The sequence below is a fragment of the Musa acuminata genome, chromosome BXJ3-8 (assembly GCF_036884655.1).
Source record: "Musa acuminata AAA Group cultivar baxijiao chromosome BXJ3-8, Cavendish_Baxijiao_AAA, whole genome shotgun sequence".
Lineage (NCBI taxonomy): Eukaryota > Viridiplantae > Streptophyta > Magnoliopsida > Zingiberales > Musaceae > Musa > Musa acuminata.
This window is the reverse complement of record NC_088356.1, coordinates 51410080-51427885: the sequence shown is the minus strand read 5'-3', so window position 1 is coordinate 51427885 and position 17806 is coordinate 51410080. Positions and strand designations below refer to the sequence as shown.

Sequence of the window (17806 nt, the reverse complement as noted above, 5' to 3'; positions counted from 1 at the left end):
CGCGCAGAGATTGTGGCCTCGGGCGACATGCAGCCGAGGAGCACGACGCAGGCGGGCTGGCCACGTAGGTGTGATCTCGGGGAGCATGGAGCTCCCCGAGACCACGCCTGCACGGCCAGCCCGCCTGTGTCGTGCTCCTCGACTACATGCTCCCCAAGATCACACCTGCGCAGCCAGCCCACCTGCGTCGTGCTCCTCGGCTCCATGCTCCCTCGGGCAACACACGGTCGAGGAGCATGATGCAGGCGGGCAGGCTGCGCAAAGGCAGTATCGAGTAGTCTACGGCCGAGGGACACAGCTCAAGCGGGCAGGCCGCGTTGAGGTGGACTCGGGTAGTTTACGGCCGAGGGACACGGCTCAGACGGGCAGGTCGCGCTGAGGTGGACTCGGGTAGTCTACGGCCGAGCCGTGTAGATATAGAAGGGGGTTAGGCCGGAGCTGACCGCAGGTTCGTCCGGGCCAATCAGGTTATCCCTCGACATTCGGGCCCTCCTTCTAGCGCCAAAATGTTGGTGTAAAAAACCTTAAGCCGTGGCCTCGGGGCTGACGCGGCTTGGTTCGGGTCCAGACGATGGGGGATCTTCCCGGGACGACCCTTGAGACCGCTGAGGTGGCCGGCTGCGGTGGTCCGATCGGGACGGGGTCGTCGTTTCCTCCGAGAGGGGGATCCTCGCCTGGGCATCTAACGGGAGGCCTCCGTCTTCGTACCTGCGCAACTGACGATCAAGTTAATGGATGGTAAAGGGGGTTTGTTCGTTGTTCTCTCCCTGTTTAAAATACGAGGGTATTTATATGGAAGCTTATTGTTTCCTGATGTACTCGCTTGTAGGGGGCAAGCTCGTACTCCTGGTAGCGTCCGACACTGGTGTTGCCGTGGCGTGAAGGACCGAGCCTGAGCAGGACGTTAATGCGCCTCGGTCGATGTTCTGGTCCGTTTGACCAAGTGCTGTCGGGTCGATCGATGCGTGAGGCGTCATCTGGGGCAGCTGACGTCAGCCCGAGTCTTATCGTCGTTATTATCCTCATCAAAGAGATAATTATTGGATAGTTTCATATGGCATGGCCCCAAACCTACGTACGATTAAGAATGGTAGAGACGGTTAGATGGATGCATGTTGGAATATTTTGATCGCGAGCTAAACTGTTGAAATATATTAATAACCAACAATTCGATTATTTACAACATAAATTGAAGGACGCATATCCATTATTTATGCACAAATTTTACATATATATATATATATATATATATATATATATATATATAAGGGCATAATAAAAAAATGTACATCCCTTTTATCGTAAATATCACCAACCGTCGATCACGGCTGACTATTTTAATCTCGACCGTACACCCAGTTTCATGAAAGCTGGGACCCAAAAACAAGATTTGTCCGAGGCCATCGGACGGTTGAGATTAAAGAATGTGTATTAAATCGACGGTTGATGAAAAACTTAGTACCAGCGTAGAGCTTGTGTTCGTGCATCTAAGCCTGTGCGAGAGGCACTACCCTTTCTCCGGTGGACTCTGACGGCGAGCCCTCCGCTGAAGATGGCCGTGAGGCCGGGTGCGAACTTCGGCGGACGGTTACCTTCGATAACTTCGACGTCGAATTCGCGGACGACGGACGCGATCACGCTCTTCATCTCCATCAGCGCCATCTCCTTGCCGAGGCAGACGCGAAGGCCACCCTGGAAGACCGGGTACTTGAACGGGCTCTCGGGTGTGAATGCGCCGGTGTGACGGAGCCACCGCTCTGGCCGGAACTCGGCCCAGTCGCTCCCCCACAGATCCTCCATCCGCCCCATGGCGTAGACGTGGTACGTCATCCTCGTCCCCTTCCTCACGAAGGTGCCGTCCGGAAGCACGTCGTCGTCGAGGCAAAACTTGGAGTCAAACTGCACCGGCGGGTACAGACGCATGCTCTCGCATACGGCCGCGTTCAAATAGTGCATCTTCCTCAGTTGGTCGCAGCTCGGGAGCGCTTGGCTGTTCCCGACAATGAGCTCGACCTCGTCGCGGATGGTGGTACATGCCGCCGGGTGCCGGGATAGAAGCATGAAGAAGCTTGTCAGAGCGGACGCGACGGTATCCCGGCCGGCCAACATGAAGCTGACGACGATGTCGCGGAGGTACTTGTCGTTGTCCACGCAGCCCATGAACCGGGACAGGAGATCCTGGTCCGACGCGAAACCAAGCTTCCTTCTCTGGAGGATGACTTCCTTGGCCAGGAGATCTACTAGCCCGATCGCCTCCCGGAGCTCTCTCTCCGACCCCCAGTTGAAGAGCCGCTTGGCCTTCCATATCAACGGGATGGTGTGCGTCGCGCGCCGCGCCGATAGTCTCGTGGCTTTGTCGAAGGCCGCCGCGAACTCCGACAAGGACAGCGACAGCTCGAGACAGCCGGGGTCGAGCCCGAACGAGATCTTGCATATGTTGTCGAACGCAAACCTCTGGAACACGTCCTGCAGGTCGAGAACCCGACCGCACTCGCACGCCACATCGAGGAGGGGGAGCAGGCGGCCGCCGACCTCGGCGGCAACGGTCCGCGACGCAAAGGCGCGGACCGCGGCGCTGCCGAGCTCGGTGCTCGCCATCTTGCGCTGGAACCGCCAGAGGTCACCGTCGACGTTAAAGATGCCGCGGCCAAGGAGGTCGCCGAGGATAGTGGCGAAGGGCTTCCCCTTGGGGTAGTTGTCGAAGCGGGTCTTGAGCATGTGTTCGACGTTCTCGGGGTTGGCGGTGACGGTGCAGCCGAGCACGTGGACCGTGACCGTCCGCGTGGGCGACGTCCGGAGGAGGTGCGTATACCAGTCACAGAGGTTGTCGAAGTCCGCAGCCCACGACGACGTCACGTACGCCTGGCAGACGGCGCAGTTACACCACCATGGCCGGATCCTCAAGAGCTCCACCAACACAGCGAAGACCACAAAGGAGATGGAGAAGGAGAAAAAGAGCAGGGAGAAGTGAGACCGAAGGGCTTCCACTTCCATTCTATCTAGCTCTGTTGTGAGGCCAAGGGGCGAGGCACTGGTTACTTATAGCGATGCCACAATCTCACATCTCTCTTCACCACATCGTTCGAACGTAGCTGTTTTCGGTGGACGGGGCACACAAGAAAACGAAGGGATGGCACGGCAGTGGAGATGGAGACTGGTACGCTCAGCGAAAGCAGAGACCGGCGTCACGAGGCGTGTTTGTTTATCTCAACTTGGCCTCGAAGAACAGTAGCTTATAATAATTGCTGGTGACGGAGGACATTAATTACGACCAAGCTGTGATCGTTCGATCGGTCTCGTGGTTTGTGCAGCTCTTCGTTGCCCACGGCGTTGCTCCATCTCCTTGGATGACATTAATGCCTCTGCAACATCCGTCGGCCATCACTATTACTATCTACGTGACTATGAGCCACAAAAAGTTGACCGAGTTGTGTCTCGTAAATGGAAAGTCAACAGGTACGAGGGATAGAGATCCCAACTAGGCGGGGCCAGGCGAGGAGTGTTTTCTCGGCCGCTCTCATCCCCCATTCCCCGTCCCCGTCATACCATTTCTTATTTAGACGGGGCGGGCCGGCGGGGCTCCCTTTTTCTCCTAATTAATATATTATTATTATTTTTCTTCCAGCTGTCGATTTGCGGAATATTTGGGGCCTTGCGAGATGATGTGGTCCACCAGCGACTGATAGTGTGCGCACATGGGATAAATGCTACTACGACTATTCCATCGTGATCATTCATGGATACTGTTCTCAAACACAGTTGTAGTGTGAAGTGTGACAAGCTACCTTCGAAGCTTTCTATCGCAACACACACGCACGCCTACGGCTGAAGCTTGGGACCAACATGGATCCTCGTCAAGCTCATTCACCACCACCATCCTCTACTCCTCATCCTCATCCTCATCCTCCACTGCGGCTGATACTTGAGGGACACGGACAGTGACCTAACCTCCTCCGATCTGAGGGGATGTCGGCCGAGGACTGTTCGATTAGGCCCCGTTCTCTGCTGCTTGCCTTTTGTGGCACAGCAGTGGAATCGTCTCTGCGAGGCGATGCACGAACCAGAGCAGGATCAGGACGCAGGGAGAGCCTCAGCTTTCCCCAGTAGCAGTACAAGCTCTAATGGCCAAGCTGACATCCTAACATGAACCGGTACACTTACGGAGACCATTTTAAGTCGCCGAGGGAGCTGTTGATCACTCTGCTCGACTGTCCATTTACCCTCCTCCTCTCTCTCTCTCTCTCTCTCTTTCTCTCTCTCTCACTCTGACACACACACACACACACCTCATGGATGATATCTAAGTACGAGATTTAAAGAAACTTAGTCTGCGTGATCAGCACAGTCGATTCATAAGAAGCTGAATTTTCTGAGGAACTCGTAATTCTTTCAGGGAGCTCATATGTGGCTTTATGCTACAGTGGAATGCATCATGCAGCTCTCACTATGTGCATCAGCATCCAGGCCTGAAGAAATCATTCTGCATGAAACCTGATATGGAGAGAAATGAGATGCACCAAACAGTGTGGCACTGTCAGCGCAATTGGCATTTAGCACCAAGTGCATCGCATCGCAGCCGACACAACACAAAGTTAGTTGGCTCAATCACTGCACTTGGTAGATCAATCAGATTGAAGGTCTCATTTCAATCATCTTTTTTCGCCACTTCAGGATCATTTTCGTCAGCATTACTACCTCAATTTGCAGTTTGTTCATTTCCATAGCCTATAGGATAAGCTCTGTTTATCTTGCTCGTCAATCATCACAAGAAACAGATATAGGGATCTAACGAGAACATGCTTCACACAGAATTCTGAAGACTTCAATCACTGGTGATATAGTCTACCATTGATCCTGTAGCTGATGTTTCATTCAAGTGGAACATTCATGAACCTGGAGGGCTATGGTTCATGCATGTTTTGCTGCAACAATGAGCTACTCGGTAGGGCCTTGAAAAGGCCAGATTGCTCCCTGTTGCTGTCAGTTTGCATGATTCACATGCCATATTCGCAATTGCTTATTGGACTTAAGAAACTTGGGAGGAGTTTAATGACTGCATGCATGCATGCATTTTGAACAAGAAAGACTTGCTTGATGCAGATGTAGCAGAGGAGAAGCAGAACTTACAGCTTACTAGAATGCTGAACTAAACCATGAGCAGCAGCAGTTCAAACATAAAATAGGAGAAGAATATGATGGCCAGCAAGCAGGGATCAAAACAGCAGTGACAACTACTGGAACATCCCCCATGGACATCAAATGTCCATTTCCTTCCAATGTCCTCTTTCCAATTGATCATTGTCTTTTCTTTCTTTCTTCTCATCCTACTTTGCTGACAATTTGGAAGCTGGTTTCTGGCATGGCTAATTGTACATGTGATGATTGATTCGTGAACAGTTTATCTACAAAGTAATCACTGGATGCTCTTTCATCTCTGTACAAATTGCACCTCGAGCATCTACCCAGTGGTTCATCTTAAGCTTAGATCCAGCAATAACCTAATGTTCAGCAGATGAGAATTAACCAGTGAATTTACAGCGGATTTTTTGGATCATTGACATCATGCTTAGAACCTAGTAGTTGCAGTGGGCAAAGAAAGCAAGAAAAGTGAGACTTGAACAGGTTATACCTGGAAAAGCTGCATACTTTGATTCATAGTGTCAAGTGCCAAAGTTACATTTAAGCTGAGGGCAGCACAAATTGGGAGGATGATCCATCAAAACGATGGATTGGGCCATCATCTTAGACCATCTCATTGGGCTTCAGAAAACGCATGATAAGAGGAGGAGGAGAACTGGAAATGTACAAAGGATACTGTTTCCTTCACTCTTGATTCTAGCTATTTCAGATACAGAAAAAGAAAAAGCAATCCAATGGTGATAAACTAGCATCATTTTTCTTTCCTTGGAAGAATAATTTGATCCCTGAAGCAGAATGCAACAATGCTAACATGAGACATTCAGTTCCATTACTCAAAGCTCTGTTCAGCACTCATCTCACCTGAATCTTTACATTGTTTCACATTAAATCTCTAATGATATCAACTTGGAATGACAAGGAGCCACCTTAAGCTACAGATTCAGATTCTAACACAAACATTTGAGAGGACTACCTCCACAGTATTCAGGAGGAGCAGGGGAAAGAGTACACATGAACACTGTTGCTACAAGTGTAGAAATGTGCATGGCAACAAACCTGCATAGACAACCATGGAATGCTTCTCTTTCAGAGTAAAGGTGGAGAACAACCCCAACCTAAACAACATGAAACACTCACCTAAGACACAGCTCAAGGATTTAACTTCTGCTTAGGAGTCGAATGGCATCGAGGCACTCGAAGTTGCACCGATGCATCTGAAGCTAGTTTCCAGTGAAGGGAGTGATCTTGATGACAAGACCTGGGAATACATCATCGAAGTCTTGGACGTGAGGATTCTCCTCGAGTACGAACGGGTCGCCACACTTGTCGATGATCGTCTGAAGCGTCTCTCCTTCTCCGACCACGTATATCTCGTCGCAGGGCCGGTCGTTCACCGGCAGATACCTCCGAATCGGCGCGGCGGCCTCGTCCGGATCACAGCAGTTGGAAACGAGCAAGAGAATCAAGAGCAGCGCGCAGTACCATGAGACCTTCTCCGCAACCATCCATGTCATAGAGGAACAGCCAGCCATGGTCGGAGGAAGAAGAACAACACACCACCATGGTGGCTTATCGGAATCGATAACGGCATTTTATTGATTCGATTTCGAGAGGGTGAGACATTTTGAGGTGGTTGGAGTTGGAGTCGATGAGTGAGAGGTCGGAGTTCTTTGTCTTGATTGCTGGTGGAGGTAAGTAAGGGTTGTGGCGGGAGGTCAAACCACCATTGCAGTGTGGTTGGTGAATTGGATGCAAGAAATATGGGGAGCTTCCGACTCCAAACACTCTGCTAATAAATACAATCCTCAGCTCCGGTAATAATGTTCCATTAGATCTGATAAAAAGAATAGAAGATAAGAACACTTATTGAAGAAGTGCGAAGCTTCGCTTTTCTCAACGACGTTGGTCGCTGGCCAAAGGAAATAACGCTTATTGAAGAAGTTTTATTAAAGAAGTGAAGAAGCTTTATTGAAGAAATGAAAAATGCTTCAATACATTAACATGTTCCATCTCCTATTTATACAAATTAGGAAAAAGAATTTCCCTCAATAGAGGATTTTTCTCAATAGAATAGAGAGATTATCTTCCATCAAGATCTCCACTTGCACTTATTGGAAGGAGGAGGAGGAGAACATCTCCGACTAAAATAGAAATCTCAAAAAATTAATAAAATAAAAATATCATAAATTAGAAAATCAATATAAGATTAACACTTTTTGCTTATATATATGAAGAACAAAATAATTTTATATCATATGAGTTCAATTATAAATATCATAAATTTGTCTGTATACTTTCCTATATAATTTTTTTTTAAAAAAATATTTTTTTACATCTTTTTTCTCACTCACTATATATATATATATATTTAAAATAATTTTGTAAATCCTTTTTGTATTAAAACCTATACACATATGAGATTTTATAGAATAATCAAATCTTAATTTTTAAATTTATTTTCCTTAAAAAGAATTCTTTTCGGGCTATGATTACTTGTTGGGACTCGAAAAATTCAAAAATACTTATTGATCTAACAATTATACAAAGTAAATAAGAAGAGATTCTAGCATAAGCAAACACCACACTAATGCCACTTTCTAATCTCCTAAAAGTCAAAATAAGAAGGTATCAGGAACTTGCAAATGGATCCATGTTTTGTTTTATATTTTGGTGCTTTTGACTTTTTGTGTTCTTGGCCCTCCAATGTTCCTTTGACAAAGGTCAAAGGTCAACAATGTAGTGAACCACTTCACATTTGTCCACAGAGCAGAAGAAATCAAAGAATGGAGTCTCCCTTAGTTCCTTCGATCGGTTCAAATGCTTTATAACATTTCCACGCTTTTGTATATATTTATTTACAGATAAGAACTTTGTATATTATTTAACTACTAAATATACTTTTTCATCCTAATAAATATTTAACTTTGTATATTATTTCCATCCTAAATATATTTAACTTTGTATACATTTATTACAGATAAGACCTATTACTTAATACACTAATTGATCTAGATATAACTTTCTAATAGTTACCTTTAGATATGGATGTTAATAGGGTGGGGCTAGATGAGGTGGGGAATGCTTCTTTCGTTTATGTCTCATCTCCTGTTCTCCATTCATATTCTATTCACTATATAAATGAGGTAGGGAACTTATGGATTCTTCATATTCTCCGTAGCCTACGATGGCTGCAACGAAGAGATGAGAGAGTTATGATGAAGGGGGAAGCTGGAGGGAGGAGGGACAAGAGAGTATTGATTGAGAAGCTAAGAGAAAAAAAAAAAGAGATATCGAGGAATCATTTTCGTCGTTTATATTTTGTTGTTTGTAGTCGTTAATTGTCGGAAAAATCATCGTTCACTGATAAAAAGAGTTTGACGAAAGATGATCGATAAAGATAAAATTAGATAACAAGCTTACGATTAGGCATTGAGCACGCATAGTGTATGGGGCTACACATGAATGAATTGTTTATATTAAAAAAATATATATTTTATTTGATTCAATTGAATGGAATAATTTTTAATCAACTTATAATCGACTATTCACCCAACTCCCAATTAATGTGAATCAATGAAAACCTAACTCATTTAATGTGTGGACTTAGTGTCTTGTCCTACGTATTGATGGGGTGAGGATAGGTACGGGTACAAGGTGGGCACTGCTCTAATCGTTATCGTCATGTATTTACATGAATAATATAAAATATCTCATTATTTTTATTTACTTTTTCATCACGTTCCGTTACAAGTGAGTCTCAATGGATACATACATAACCCAATATAGGGATGGACGAGGATTATGAATTTATAATCATGAAATCGACTCAATTATCGTATTATCAATTTAGATCACAATAAGATTATATACATAGAATAAGTTATCTATATTACGTTTCCATACAGTTCCTATTCCGAGAAAGGGTTGCGATGCTCATCGCCGTTTCAGAGTACGTTCGATATGATCCGACGGTACATAACGACTTGTCTTGAGATCGAACGGCACACGTAAATCCGAGGATCGAACCTTTTCTTAACGCCTTTTTATGCTTTTTACCACGCTAATTTTATTTTCCGCTTTAATCTTTCTCTCGTCTCGATCGGCGAGAGAAGAATTCGATTCCGGATCGCTGTCGCAAACTCTCCCAAATCTTTCCCTTCTCCGTCTTGGTTCGGAATTCGGGTTCTTCTCATCCGATTCCTCCATCCAATCTCTGTCACGGGTCGCATTAGGGTTTTGGTCTTACACCCTTCTAGGGTTTTGGAACCTCGAATTTGAAGTCGGGAATTAGTCTGACAGCGCTGAAGGTTCGGCGGGAGCGGTGGAAGACATAGGTGAGGATGATCACCGAGAAGCCTAGCTGGGTTACGCATGAGGGGATGCAGATCTTCTCCATCGACATCCAAGCCGGAGGTCTCCGGTTTGCCACTGGTGGCGGAGACCACAAGGTGAGTCTTTTTTTTTTTTTTCCTTTTCTTTCCGATTTATTTCTCTTTAGGTGACCGCTTTGAAGAAGGTGCCTCTGTTTACCTCCGTACTTGGGATCTCACGTAGATCCAATTGACGTCCCTTCTTCCTTATGCACGTTGCTGACTGTTATTGAATTATAATGATTCCTGTTTGTCTTCGAATTTTGACAACGCTAGATAGTTCATCTTATTTAAGAATACGTGTTTGGTTGATTTCGCGCGTACACTTTGAACATGGTTAGTGCGATCTCTTTTTCATTTTGAATAAGGTTTCAGGTATTAAGAGAGTAATTTTTCTCACGTGTTATGTGGATTGTGGTGTATATTTTTGGTGCTCTTTTGACGTGAAAAATTTATTGATCAGTTTTGTCAGTTCAAGATTCTATTTCATAGTAAACATTAATCTGATGTCCATATGTTGTGTTTAATATGGTAATTCTGTCACTGTATTTGCTTAATATTCTTTTTCACTTGCCAAGTGCACTGGGTGGGTGAATTTCCTAGTCACGTACATTTTTATGTAGAATATGCGACTTATTGGGTATTTTGTAATTTTTTTTTGTTAAACTACATTGTAGCTAGCAGTTCAACAGTTTGTAGTTTCCATAGCAGTCTTTTGTTTTTTCGTTTATTTATTTTTGTTGAGAACTTGGTGTTAGAGCGACGGGAACTTTGGCATCCAGAACTTTTATAGTGTCACATGAATTTTTTACAGATACTAATCGTCTTCTGCTTTAATGTAGGTCCGAATATGGAACATGAAATCAGTAGCAACGGACTCTGAAAATGACTCTTCAAACCCAAGATTGCTGGCTACACTGCATGATCACTTTGGATCAGTCAATTGTGTTAGGTGGGCTAAGCATGGTAGATTTCTTGCCTCTGGATCGGATGATCATGTAATTCTTATTCATGAGAGAAAACCTGGGTCAGGTACTACTGAATTTGGCAGTGGAGAGCCTCCAGATGTGGAAAATTGGAAAGTCACTATGACATTGAGGGGTCATACTGCAGATGTGGTAATTAAATCTTCTCTTATCTCGATGTCAATCTTGCAGGCTCATTGAGCCCTAGTACTTTTTATTATGTGTTTCTATTCACATTAAAAAGCAGTTTTTTGATGTTTGAAGTAGGTAGATCTCAATTGGTCTCCGGATGACTTAACATTAGCTAGTGGTAGTTTGGATAACACAATTCATATATGGAACATCACGACCGGCATCTGCACTGCTGTATTAAGAGGGCATTCCAGCTTAGTCAAAGGGGTTACTTGGGATCCTATTGGTTCTTTTATAGCAAGCCAGTCAGATGATAAGACTGTCATCATATGGAGAACCAGCGACTGGAGTTTGGCCCACAGGACAGAAGGCCACTGGTCAAAATCGGTAACTTTTGTACTCTAGATCATTTACTTTCTATATACCATTTTCTATTCCAGTAATATTTTCTTCTATTAGTCTGTTTCTTAGTAGATGTGCTCTTTTGCAGCTTGGCTCTACATTTTTCAGACGACTTGGGTGGTCACCTTGTGGCCATTTCATCACCACGACTCATGGCTTTCAGAAACCTAGACACTCAGCCCCAGTACTGGAAAGGGGCGAATGGTCTGCTACCTTTGACTTTCTAGGTCACAATGCCCCTATTATTGTGGTAAAGTTTAACCACTCTATGTTTCGGAAGCATTTTTCTAATACTCAAGAAGCAAACACTGCACCTGCTGGATGGACCAATGGGGCATGTAGGACTACATCAAAAGAATTCCAGCCGTATAATGTGATTGCAATTGGAAGTCAGGACCGCACTATAACTGTATGGACAACAGCGAGTGCCCGCCCTCTGTTTGTTGCTAAACATTTTTTCACACAAAGTGTTGTAGATTTATCATGGTAATACATTTTTCTGGTTGTTAAATATTTGAATTTTTATTATTGTTGCTCCATATCTAGTTCATGATCTTTAATCTAAACCTCATCACTGCTGAAACAGGAGTCCTGATGGCTATGCACTTTTTGCCTGCTCCTTGGATGGGACAGTGGCCACTTTCCATTTTGAAGTGAAGGAGTTAGGGCATCGATTAACTGATACTGAGCTGGATGAGATAAAGAGAAGTCGATATGGAGATGTCAGAGGAAGGCAAGCAAACTTAGCTGAAAGTGCTGCACAGTTGTTGCTAGAAGCAGTATGTGCTAAGCAATCAGTGAGCAAAAAAGGAGCATCCAACATTGAGCAAAATCAGATATCTGGAAATGCTTCCATGGATCCAATAAATGGAATCAATAGCCAGTCAGTTCAAAAGGCTCCTGAAGCCCAAGCTGGAGATGACAAGAAAAATGGAGGAGCCAATATGGATGGTTCAAATAAAATGCCACCTGTCCAGTTATCAAGTCCTCCAAAACAAAGAGAATATCGTCGTCCTGATGGGCGAAAAAGAATAATCCCTGAAGCAGTTGGAGTTCCTGCATATGAGGAAAATCTATCTGCAGCCCAAGCTCAACTGGTGGAGTTTTCTTCCTTGGCTTTGGATCAAGTGAAGGATGATCGTAATGCTGTTGCAGATGGTGGGGTAAAAGAAGCTTCCCTGAAGAGGCCATTTAGTGGAAGCTATGGTGCATATAGCTACTCTGACAAGTGCAACAACTGTGGATCTAAAGAGCGTTCTGGACTCACTGCTAGGGCTAACATTAATGACAGCCTTATTATTGAGAAAGCACCAGCATTGACTAGCACTGATGGAAGGACAAATGTAGAACACATGGGATCTATAGGTATGACGAGTTATCTGATGACTTCCGGTGCTCTTTCTATTCGGGTATCCAATAAGAAAGACGGGGAAGATAGTTTACCGATTTGCTTGGAAGCTAAGCCCGTAGAACGATCAGTACATGATGTAATTGGTGTTAGCAATTCAGTTTTTACAAAAGAAACTGAAATAAGTTGCACGAAAGGATCTGAAACTCTGTGGTCTGACCGTATATCTGGAAATGTAACTGTCTTAGCTGGAAATGCGAACTTTTGGGCTGTTGGTTGTGAAGATGGCTGCCTACAGGTACTCCAACAATTGTTCTTCATACACTGAAAGTTCATTGAAATTATTGAACCTTGGCAGTTATTTTTGTTAGATGTTAGTTGACTGCCACATGCTTGTTGTTTTCCAATTGTTTGAGATTTTGTTTTATTTTGAGTTTAAAGAGTCAGAACGAATGTAGATATTTATAATAGTTATACTTTTTGGTGATTTGTTGTCAGCATATCATAACAATATTGAAGAGCATAATTGTTAGGACTTCGGATTAAAAAAAAAATTCCTGTTGAATTGTACGTATAGACAAAACAAGCTCCCCATGTTAGATGTCTTTTGGCTTTTGAGTAGTCTTTTCTATGGTTTAGGATATTTTGCAGGGTTGCTATAGGACACTTGATCACCAGTTGGCTTAATTTCTTATTGCTGCATGTCATGCATACCACGTGATGCCACAAAACATCTTGCCAGGAATTCTGCTGTAATTTCTTGATGTGTATGTGTGAACTTGACATATTGTGATATCAAATAATTCTGTAGTAAACCATTTTGGAACTAAAAAACTGTATTATTATGATGATTGTTTGCGCATGTTATATGAAACGCTCAGACAGTCTATAGGATAATCTTATTGATTTCCAACAGGAAAGTCTCTTGAAGTTAATATAAAAAATAGTGTCATGTTATGTTCTATGAAACCTACTGAGGGAACATGCAGATGCATGCACTGCTTCAATTAATTATTAAGGCCTAAGATCAGAAATACTAAAGATTATGGGGTGACATCTCATTGTACCATGGACTAAAATATATGTTAAATATTGAATAGGAAATTTGTGTTTCTATTTATAGGTATAAGAAATTAACATTCTTTGTTTGTCTTAACTTATAGACAGAATGTGATTTCTGTCTATTTTTGGTCTCAACTTGGGAAAAATGGACAGTGTGTTTTGCAGTCTAAATACATACATACATACATACATATATACATATATATATATATATATATATACCATTGTCTAATATATTTGTCATATTTCTAACTAGTGCTTAGCAAACATGATACAATAAATGTTCTCTCTTTTGCTGTGTTGACACACTTTCCTTAGTCTTGTCATTATCTTTCAGAGGAGAGACTGTATATGGTTGCATTTGTGATGATAATAATATATGCATACTCACATAAAAGCTTCATATGATTCACAGATTTACAGAACTGATGGCAATACTGTTCTAGGATATATAAGTAAGGATAACATGTGCATGGAGTTACTTGTTACCTAAATTTAGCTGCAAAGCCAGGATCTACAAGAAAAAGATCAGGTGAAGGATCACAAGGATCTTGCCCTTGAAGGATTTGAAAAAGGCTAGATTATGTAGGCTTATCCAGCATGCAGGTAGGTAGTTTGAATGATTTGAACCAAGGTTTAAATACTGGTCGAATTGGAAATTGGTATGTATTGCCCATATTTATTGGTTTGACCAAGGACCAACATCAAAACATATAGCTTGATAACGACAGAGTGATGTTCATTTATTCTATCATACCAGGAGGTACAGATAGGGACACAGTGCATGCAGTATATCAACACCGTACCAGCCCGATAGGTTAGCAAAATTGATATTACATGGCATTTAAAACCTGGATTTGAACTATAAGCATGCATGTTGCAATAAAGCAACTTTTCTGTAGCATTAAGACTTGCCTTTAAGATTATGAGTGTAGAACCAACTTCAAATTTATATCTTTTAAGTTCTTCAATTTGCAATTACCTATTTAATGGTATCTACAAATTTTGCCATGGTCAAAATATTATTCTATAAACAAATTGTAGGAATCAACAGAAGTAAAAAAAAAATATATATTTTGTCATATAAACCCAGTTTGATTGGAATTTGCAAACCATAACTAAGCCCACGGAGCTGACAAATGAGGTAATTTTGTTTATAAGAGTTTTATTCTTGTAATTCTAAAGTCACTTCCATGAATTACATTCTGTTTGTTTCATGACTTCAAGGAATTCTAGCAACTGATCTTTCTCACTTAGTGCTTACCAACTACTGAACCTTGATCTGAGTTAAGTTGATTGGCATGTTCATTATGGTTAAAATTTGTTTCTGAAAACACTTTCTTTTGTACATCCCTTAGCTCTTTAGAGTTATGCCAAAAATATGGATCTTTTTGTGCTTCTTTTATTTTACATCATTGTTGGCTGTCAGCTTTAATAGACATTTTATTTTCCATAACTGTTTCTTCTTGTTTAAATTATAAATAATGGTTGCCCATTTGTCTTTGTTAGATCTATACTAAATGTGGAAGACGAGCAATTCCAGCCATGATGATGGGATCTGCTGCAGTTTTTGTAGACTGTGATGAGTCTTGGAAGTTACTTCTTGTTACAAGGAGAGGCTTGCTGTATGTCTGGGATCTTTTTAACAGGACTTGCATTTTGCATGAATCTTTATCTTCTCTAGTTACTTCAAGGGAGGATTCGTCAGCAAAAGATGCTGGTAAGAACTTTGAACTATATGATTCTGATTATAAAATTGGAAATATTCAAGGCATTATGATATTCGTTAGAAGTTTGTCTTTGATCTGTTTCATCTCATTAATCAGGTACAATAAGAATTATATCTGCAAGATTTTCAAGATCTGGTTCACCCTTGGTTGTTCTTGCCACGCGTCATGCCTTTCTGTTTGACATGAGCCTGATGTGCTGGCTAAGGATAGCTGATGACTGCTTCCCAGCTTCAAACTTTTCAAGTTCTTTTAACTTGAGTCATATTCAAAGTGGTGAATTGGGCAAATTGCAGGTTGATGTTAGCAAATTCATGGCAAGAAAGCCAAGTTGGACTAGGTATGCAGAATGTGCATCCATCAATGCCAGTATGAATTTTAACAAATATAATTATTTTCATTTGTGGTAATGTTTCCTTTCGTGTTTGTCATGTTTTGTTCAACTACTAACTTCGAGAAATTTTTAATACATATATAGAGTGACGGGTGACGGGACACAGACACGTGCACATTTGGAAACACAGTTGGCATCATCACTTGTTTTAAAATCACCTAATGAATATTGTCAGTGCCTTCTATCTTATATACGGTTTCTTGCAAGGTAAGCACATTTTTGCCTGCAATCAATGAATTTATGATTATGTTCTTCTTGGGTGTTTATGTTCATTACTTGTATCTGCATCATTTACTGCTCTTGCAACCTCCCTAAGGCACCACTGTGATAGACAACTTGGGATTTGCCCTTTATCACCTAAATAAGCTGCTGCTGTTTCTAGGGTGCAAGCGGTCATAAGTGATATATTTGTACATAGATTTGTTCAAATTTTCCCACTTTGAGATAGAATTTTTAGATGAACTGTAGCATACTAAGATATCTACGGTCATATGTAAAGCGCCTAATGTGTAAATGGTAATATTCAAATAGTTGCTTGCAGATGGAATCAGCACTAATTTTTATCATACATGAATGAATGATGCTAATTGACAGCAGGATGTTCGAAGAGATGGAAGTATTGTTCCGAATGCAATCTATGCAGATCTATAATGTGGATATCTTGTATGACTGCTTCACATAAGATTATGTTTTGGTATATGGTGTGTTACTATCTATGCGGGATATGTGGCTGCTTATGGAGTCCTCATAAGAGTGTAATGGCCATGCATATAATGTAATGGCCATGCATAATGGCCATTATATATAATATTTTCAAATTCTAGCATTCAGCACAAATGCATTGGATACATGGCTGCATGCGGCATTTCCACTGTGTAGTACCTTGACCATCTTTCTACCAGAGTCACTTTGGAACATTAGATGGGAGGTAACAGAAAATTGACTATTCTCTTGAAATTTATAAGTTATGATTTGACTTGTGCTGGTTACCCGAATGCAGTAGATAAAACTCTTCATTTCTTCTCTGAAAATTAAATAGCGTGGAATTCATCATAGTAATACTTGTATGCAAAGTACACCCCTGCAGTATGTATTATGCATGGTAATCAGTTTCCTAACTAATCATTTTGGTGAACTTTGTTTTTTTGCTTAATTGTGTTTATCTTGTGCTAGTTCTTTTTCGCCCTCATGTCTACAGATATTCATATTTCATTTGGTGTGCTTCATGCTTCCAGAGAAAAATGTCTTCATTCAATTGTAGCATTTTTTGAAACTTATAGGGCACAGCTTACAAGATGAGGACTGAGATAACCATGGTCTTATTTTACAGAGAAGCTGATGAGTCCCGATTGCGTGAAGTTTGTGAGAGTTTTCTTGGCCCTCCTACAGGAATGGCTGACGCCACACTTGTGGACTCGAAGAAACCAGCATGGGACCCCTATGTGCTTGTGAGATTCTCTTTATCCTCAATCATTTTCTTTCATGTGTGGTTGTAGCATTTGTATTTTTTCAAAATATGTTCGGAGCATTTGTTGTTTGAAATCTTTTCGTTTGTTCATCTAGTTAGCCCTCGGTTTGGATTCAGCCAAAACGAACCTTATTTTGATCTCTTTCAGGGGTTGTCTCAAGCCTAAGTTCTTTTACTTTTATTCTTTTTTCAGCCTCAAATACATCAGTAGTTTTTCAAATGCATTTCTTATACATGTCGACATAAGCAGTGTCATGCTGTGCTCATCATTTGAAACTAAAATCAGATATCCAAGGAAGGAGCACGAGATGGGGAATTCTTATGTCTCATAGGGGTCTTGAGAGATCCTCCTTCAAGTTCTTGTTACTTTTACATTGCTGTCTTATAATTACTGAAACTTTTGGCCAATTTATGGTATCGCAGGGAATGAAAAAGCAGAAACTCCTCAGGGAAGATATTCTTCCAGCCATGGCATCGAACAGGAAGGTCCAACGGCTGCTAAATGAATTCATGGACCTTCTTTCCGAATACGAAACCAATGGCACTAATGCCGATCATATGGATGTTGACGGGCAAACAAATGATGCCAACATATAAAGTTTGGTATTTATCCTATTTTATTTTCAACTTTGTTCAAAATATAGTCGGTCCTATTCATGTGACAGAATGTAACAGAATTAATGTGCTATATATAAAAGCCAAAATGATTCATCTGTATCTTTCTCATCTGATTCTGATATTGTAGTTTGTGCCTTTTGCCAATCGACTTAGTTGTCAGGGTTTCATTATGTAAAAAAAA

At 41.9% G+C, this 17806-nt stretch overlaps 3 protein-coding genes across 3 annotated transcripts; 1 reads left to right on the top strand and 2 right to left on the bottom strand.

The window, feature by feature from the left end:
* Positions 1-1259: 1259 nt before the first annotated feature.
* Positions 1260-3322, bottom strand: LOC103995646 (cytochrome P450 94C1). Its single transcript, XM_009416280.3, has one exon. It carries the CDS (start codon positions 2992-2994, stop codon positions 1456-1458), a length of 1539 nt encoding a protein of 512 aa, XP_009414555.2. The 5' UTR covers positions 2995-3322; the 3' UTR covers positions 1260-1455.
* Positions 3323-6359: 3037 nt separating this feature from the next.
* LOC135644303 (uncharacterized) lies at positions 6360-6671 on the bottom strand. The gene has a single exon (XM_065161771.1). The coding sequence runs from the start codon at positions 6669-6671 to the stop codon at positions 6360-6362; it is 312 nt and encodes a 103-aa protein (XP_065017843.1).
* A 2537-nt stretch (positions 6672-9208) lies between these two features.
* LOC103995647 (protein HIRA) lies at positions 9209-17724 on the top strand. Its single transcript, XM_009416282.3, has 10 exons — positions 9209-9587; positions 10352-10627; positions 10742-10993; positions 11097-11494; positions 11595-12654; positions 14928-15138; positions 15245-15485; positions 15624-15746; positions 16870-16987; positions 17431-17724. The coding sequence occupies exons 1-10, from the start codon at positions 9480-9482 to the stop codon at positions 17602-17604; spliced, it is 2961 nt and encodes a 986-aa protein (XP_009414557.2). The 5' UTR covers positions 9209-9479; the 3' UTR covers positions 17605-17724.
* The last annotated feature ends 82 nt before the right edge of the window (positions 17725-17806 follow it).

Bases quoted from the DNA above. Each gene is read 5' to 3' on its own strand.
- LOC103995647 (XM_009416282.3), top strand. From the start codon at position 9,480: ATGATCACCGAGAAGCCTAGCTGGGTTACGCATGAGGGGATGCAGATC. The intron at 10,628-10,741 runs GTAATTAAATCT...TGTTTGAAGTAG, and splicing joins GGGGTCATACTGCAGATGTG to GTAGATCTCAATTGGTCTCC. The intron at 15,486-15,623 runs GTATGCAGAATG...ATACATATATAG, and splicing joins AGAAAGCCAAGTTGGACTAG to AGTGACGGGTGACGGGACAC.
- LOC103995646 (XM_009416280.3), bottom strand. From the start codon at position 2,994: ATGGAAGTGGAAGCCCTTCGGTCTCACTTCTCCCTGCTCTTTTTCTCC.
- LOC135644303 (XM_065161771.1), bottom strand. From the start codon at position 6,671: ATGGCTGGCTGTTCCTCTATGACATGGATGGTTGCGGAGAAGGTCTCA.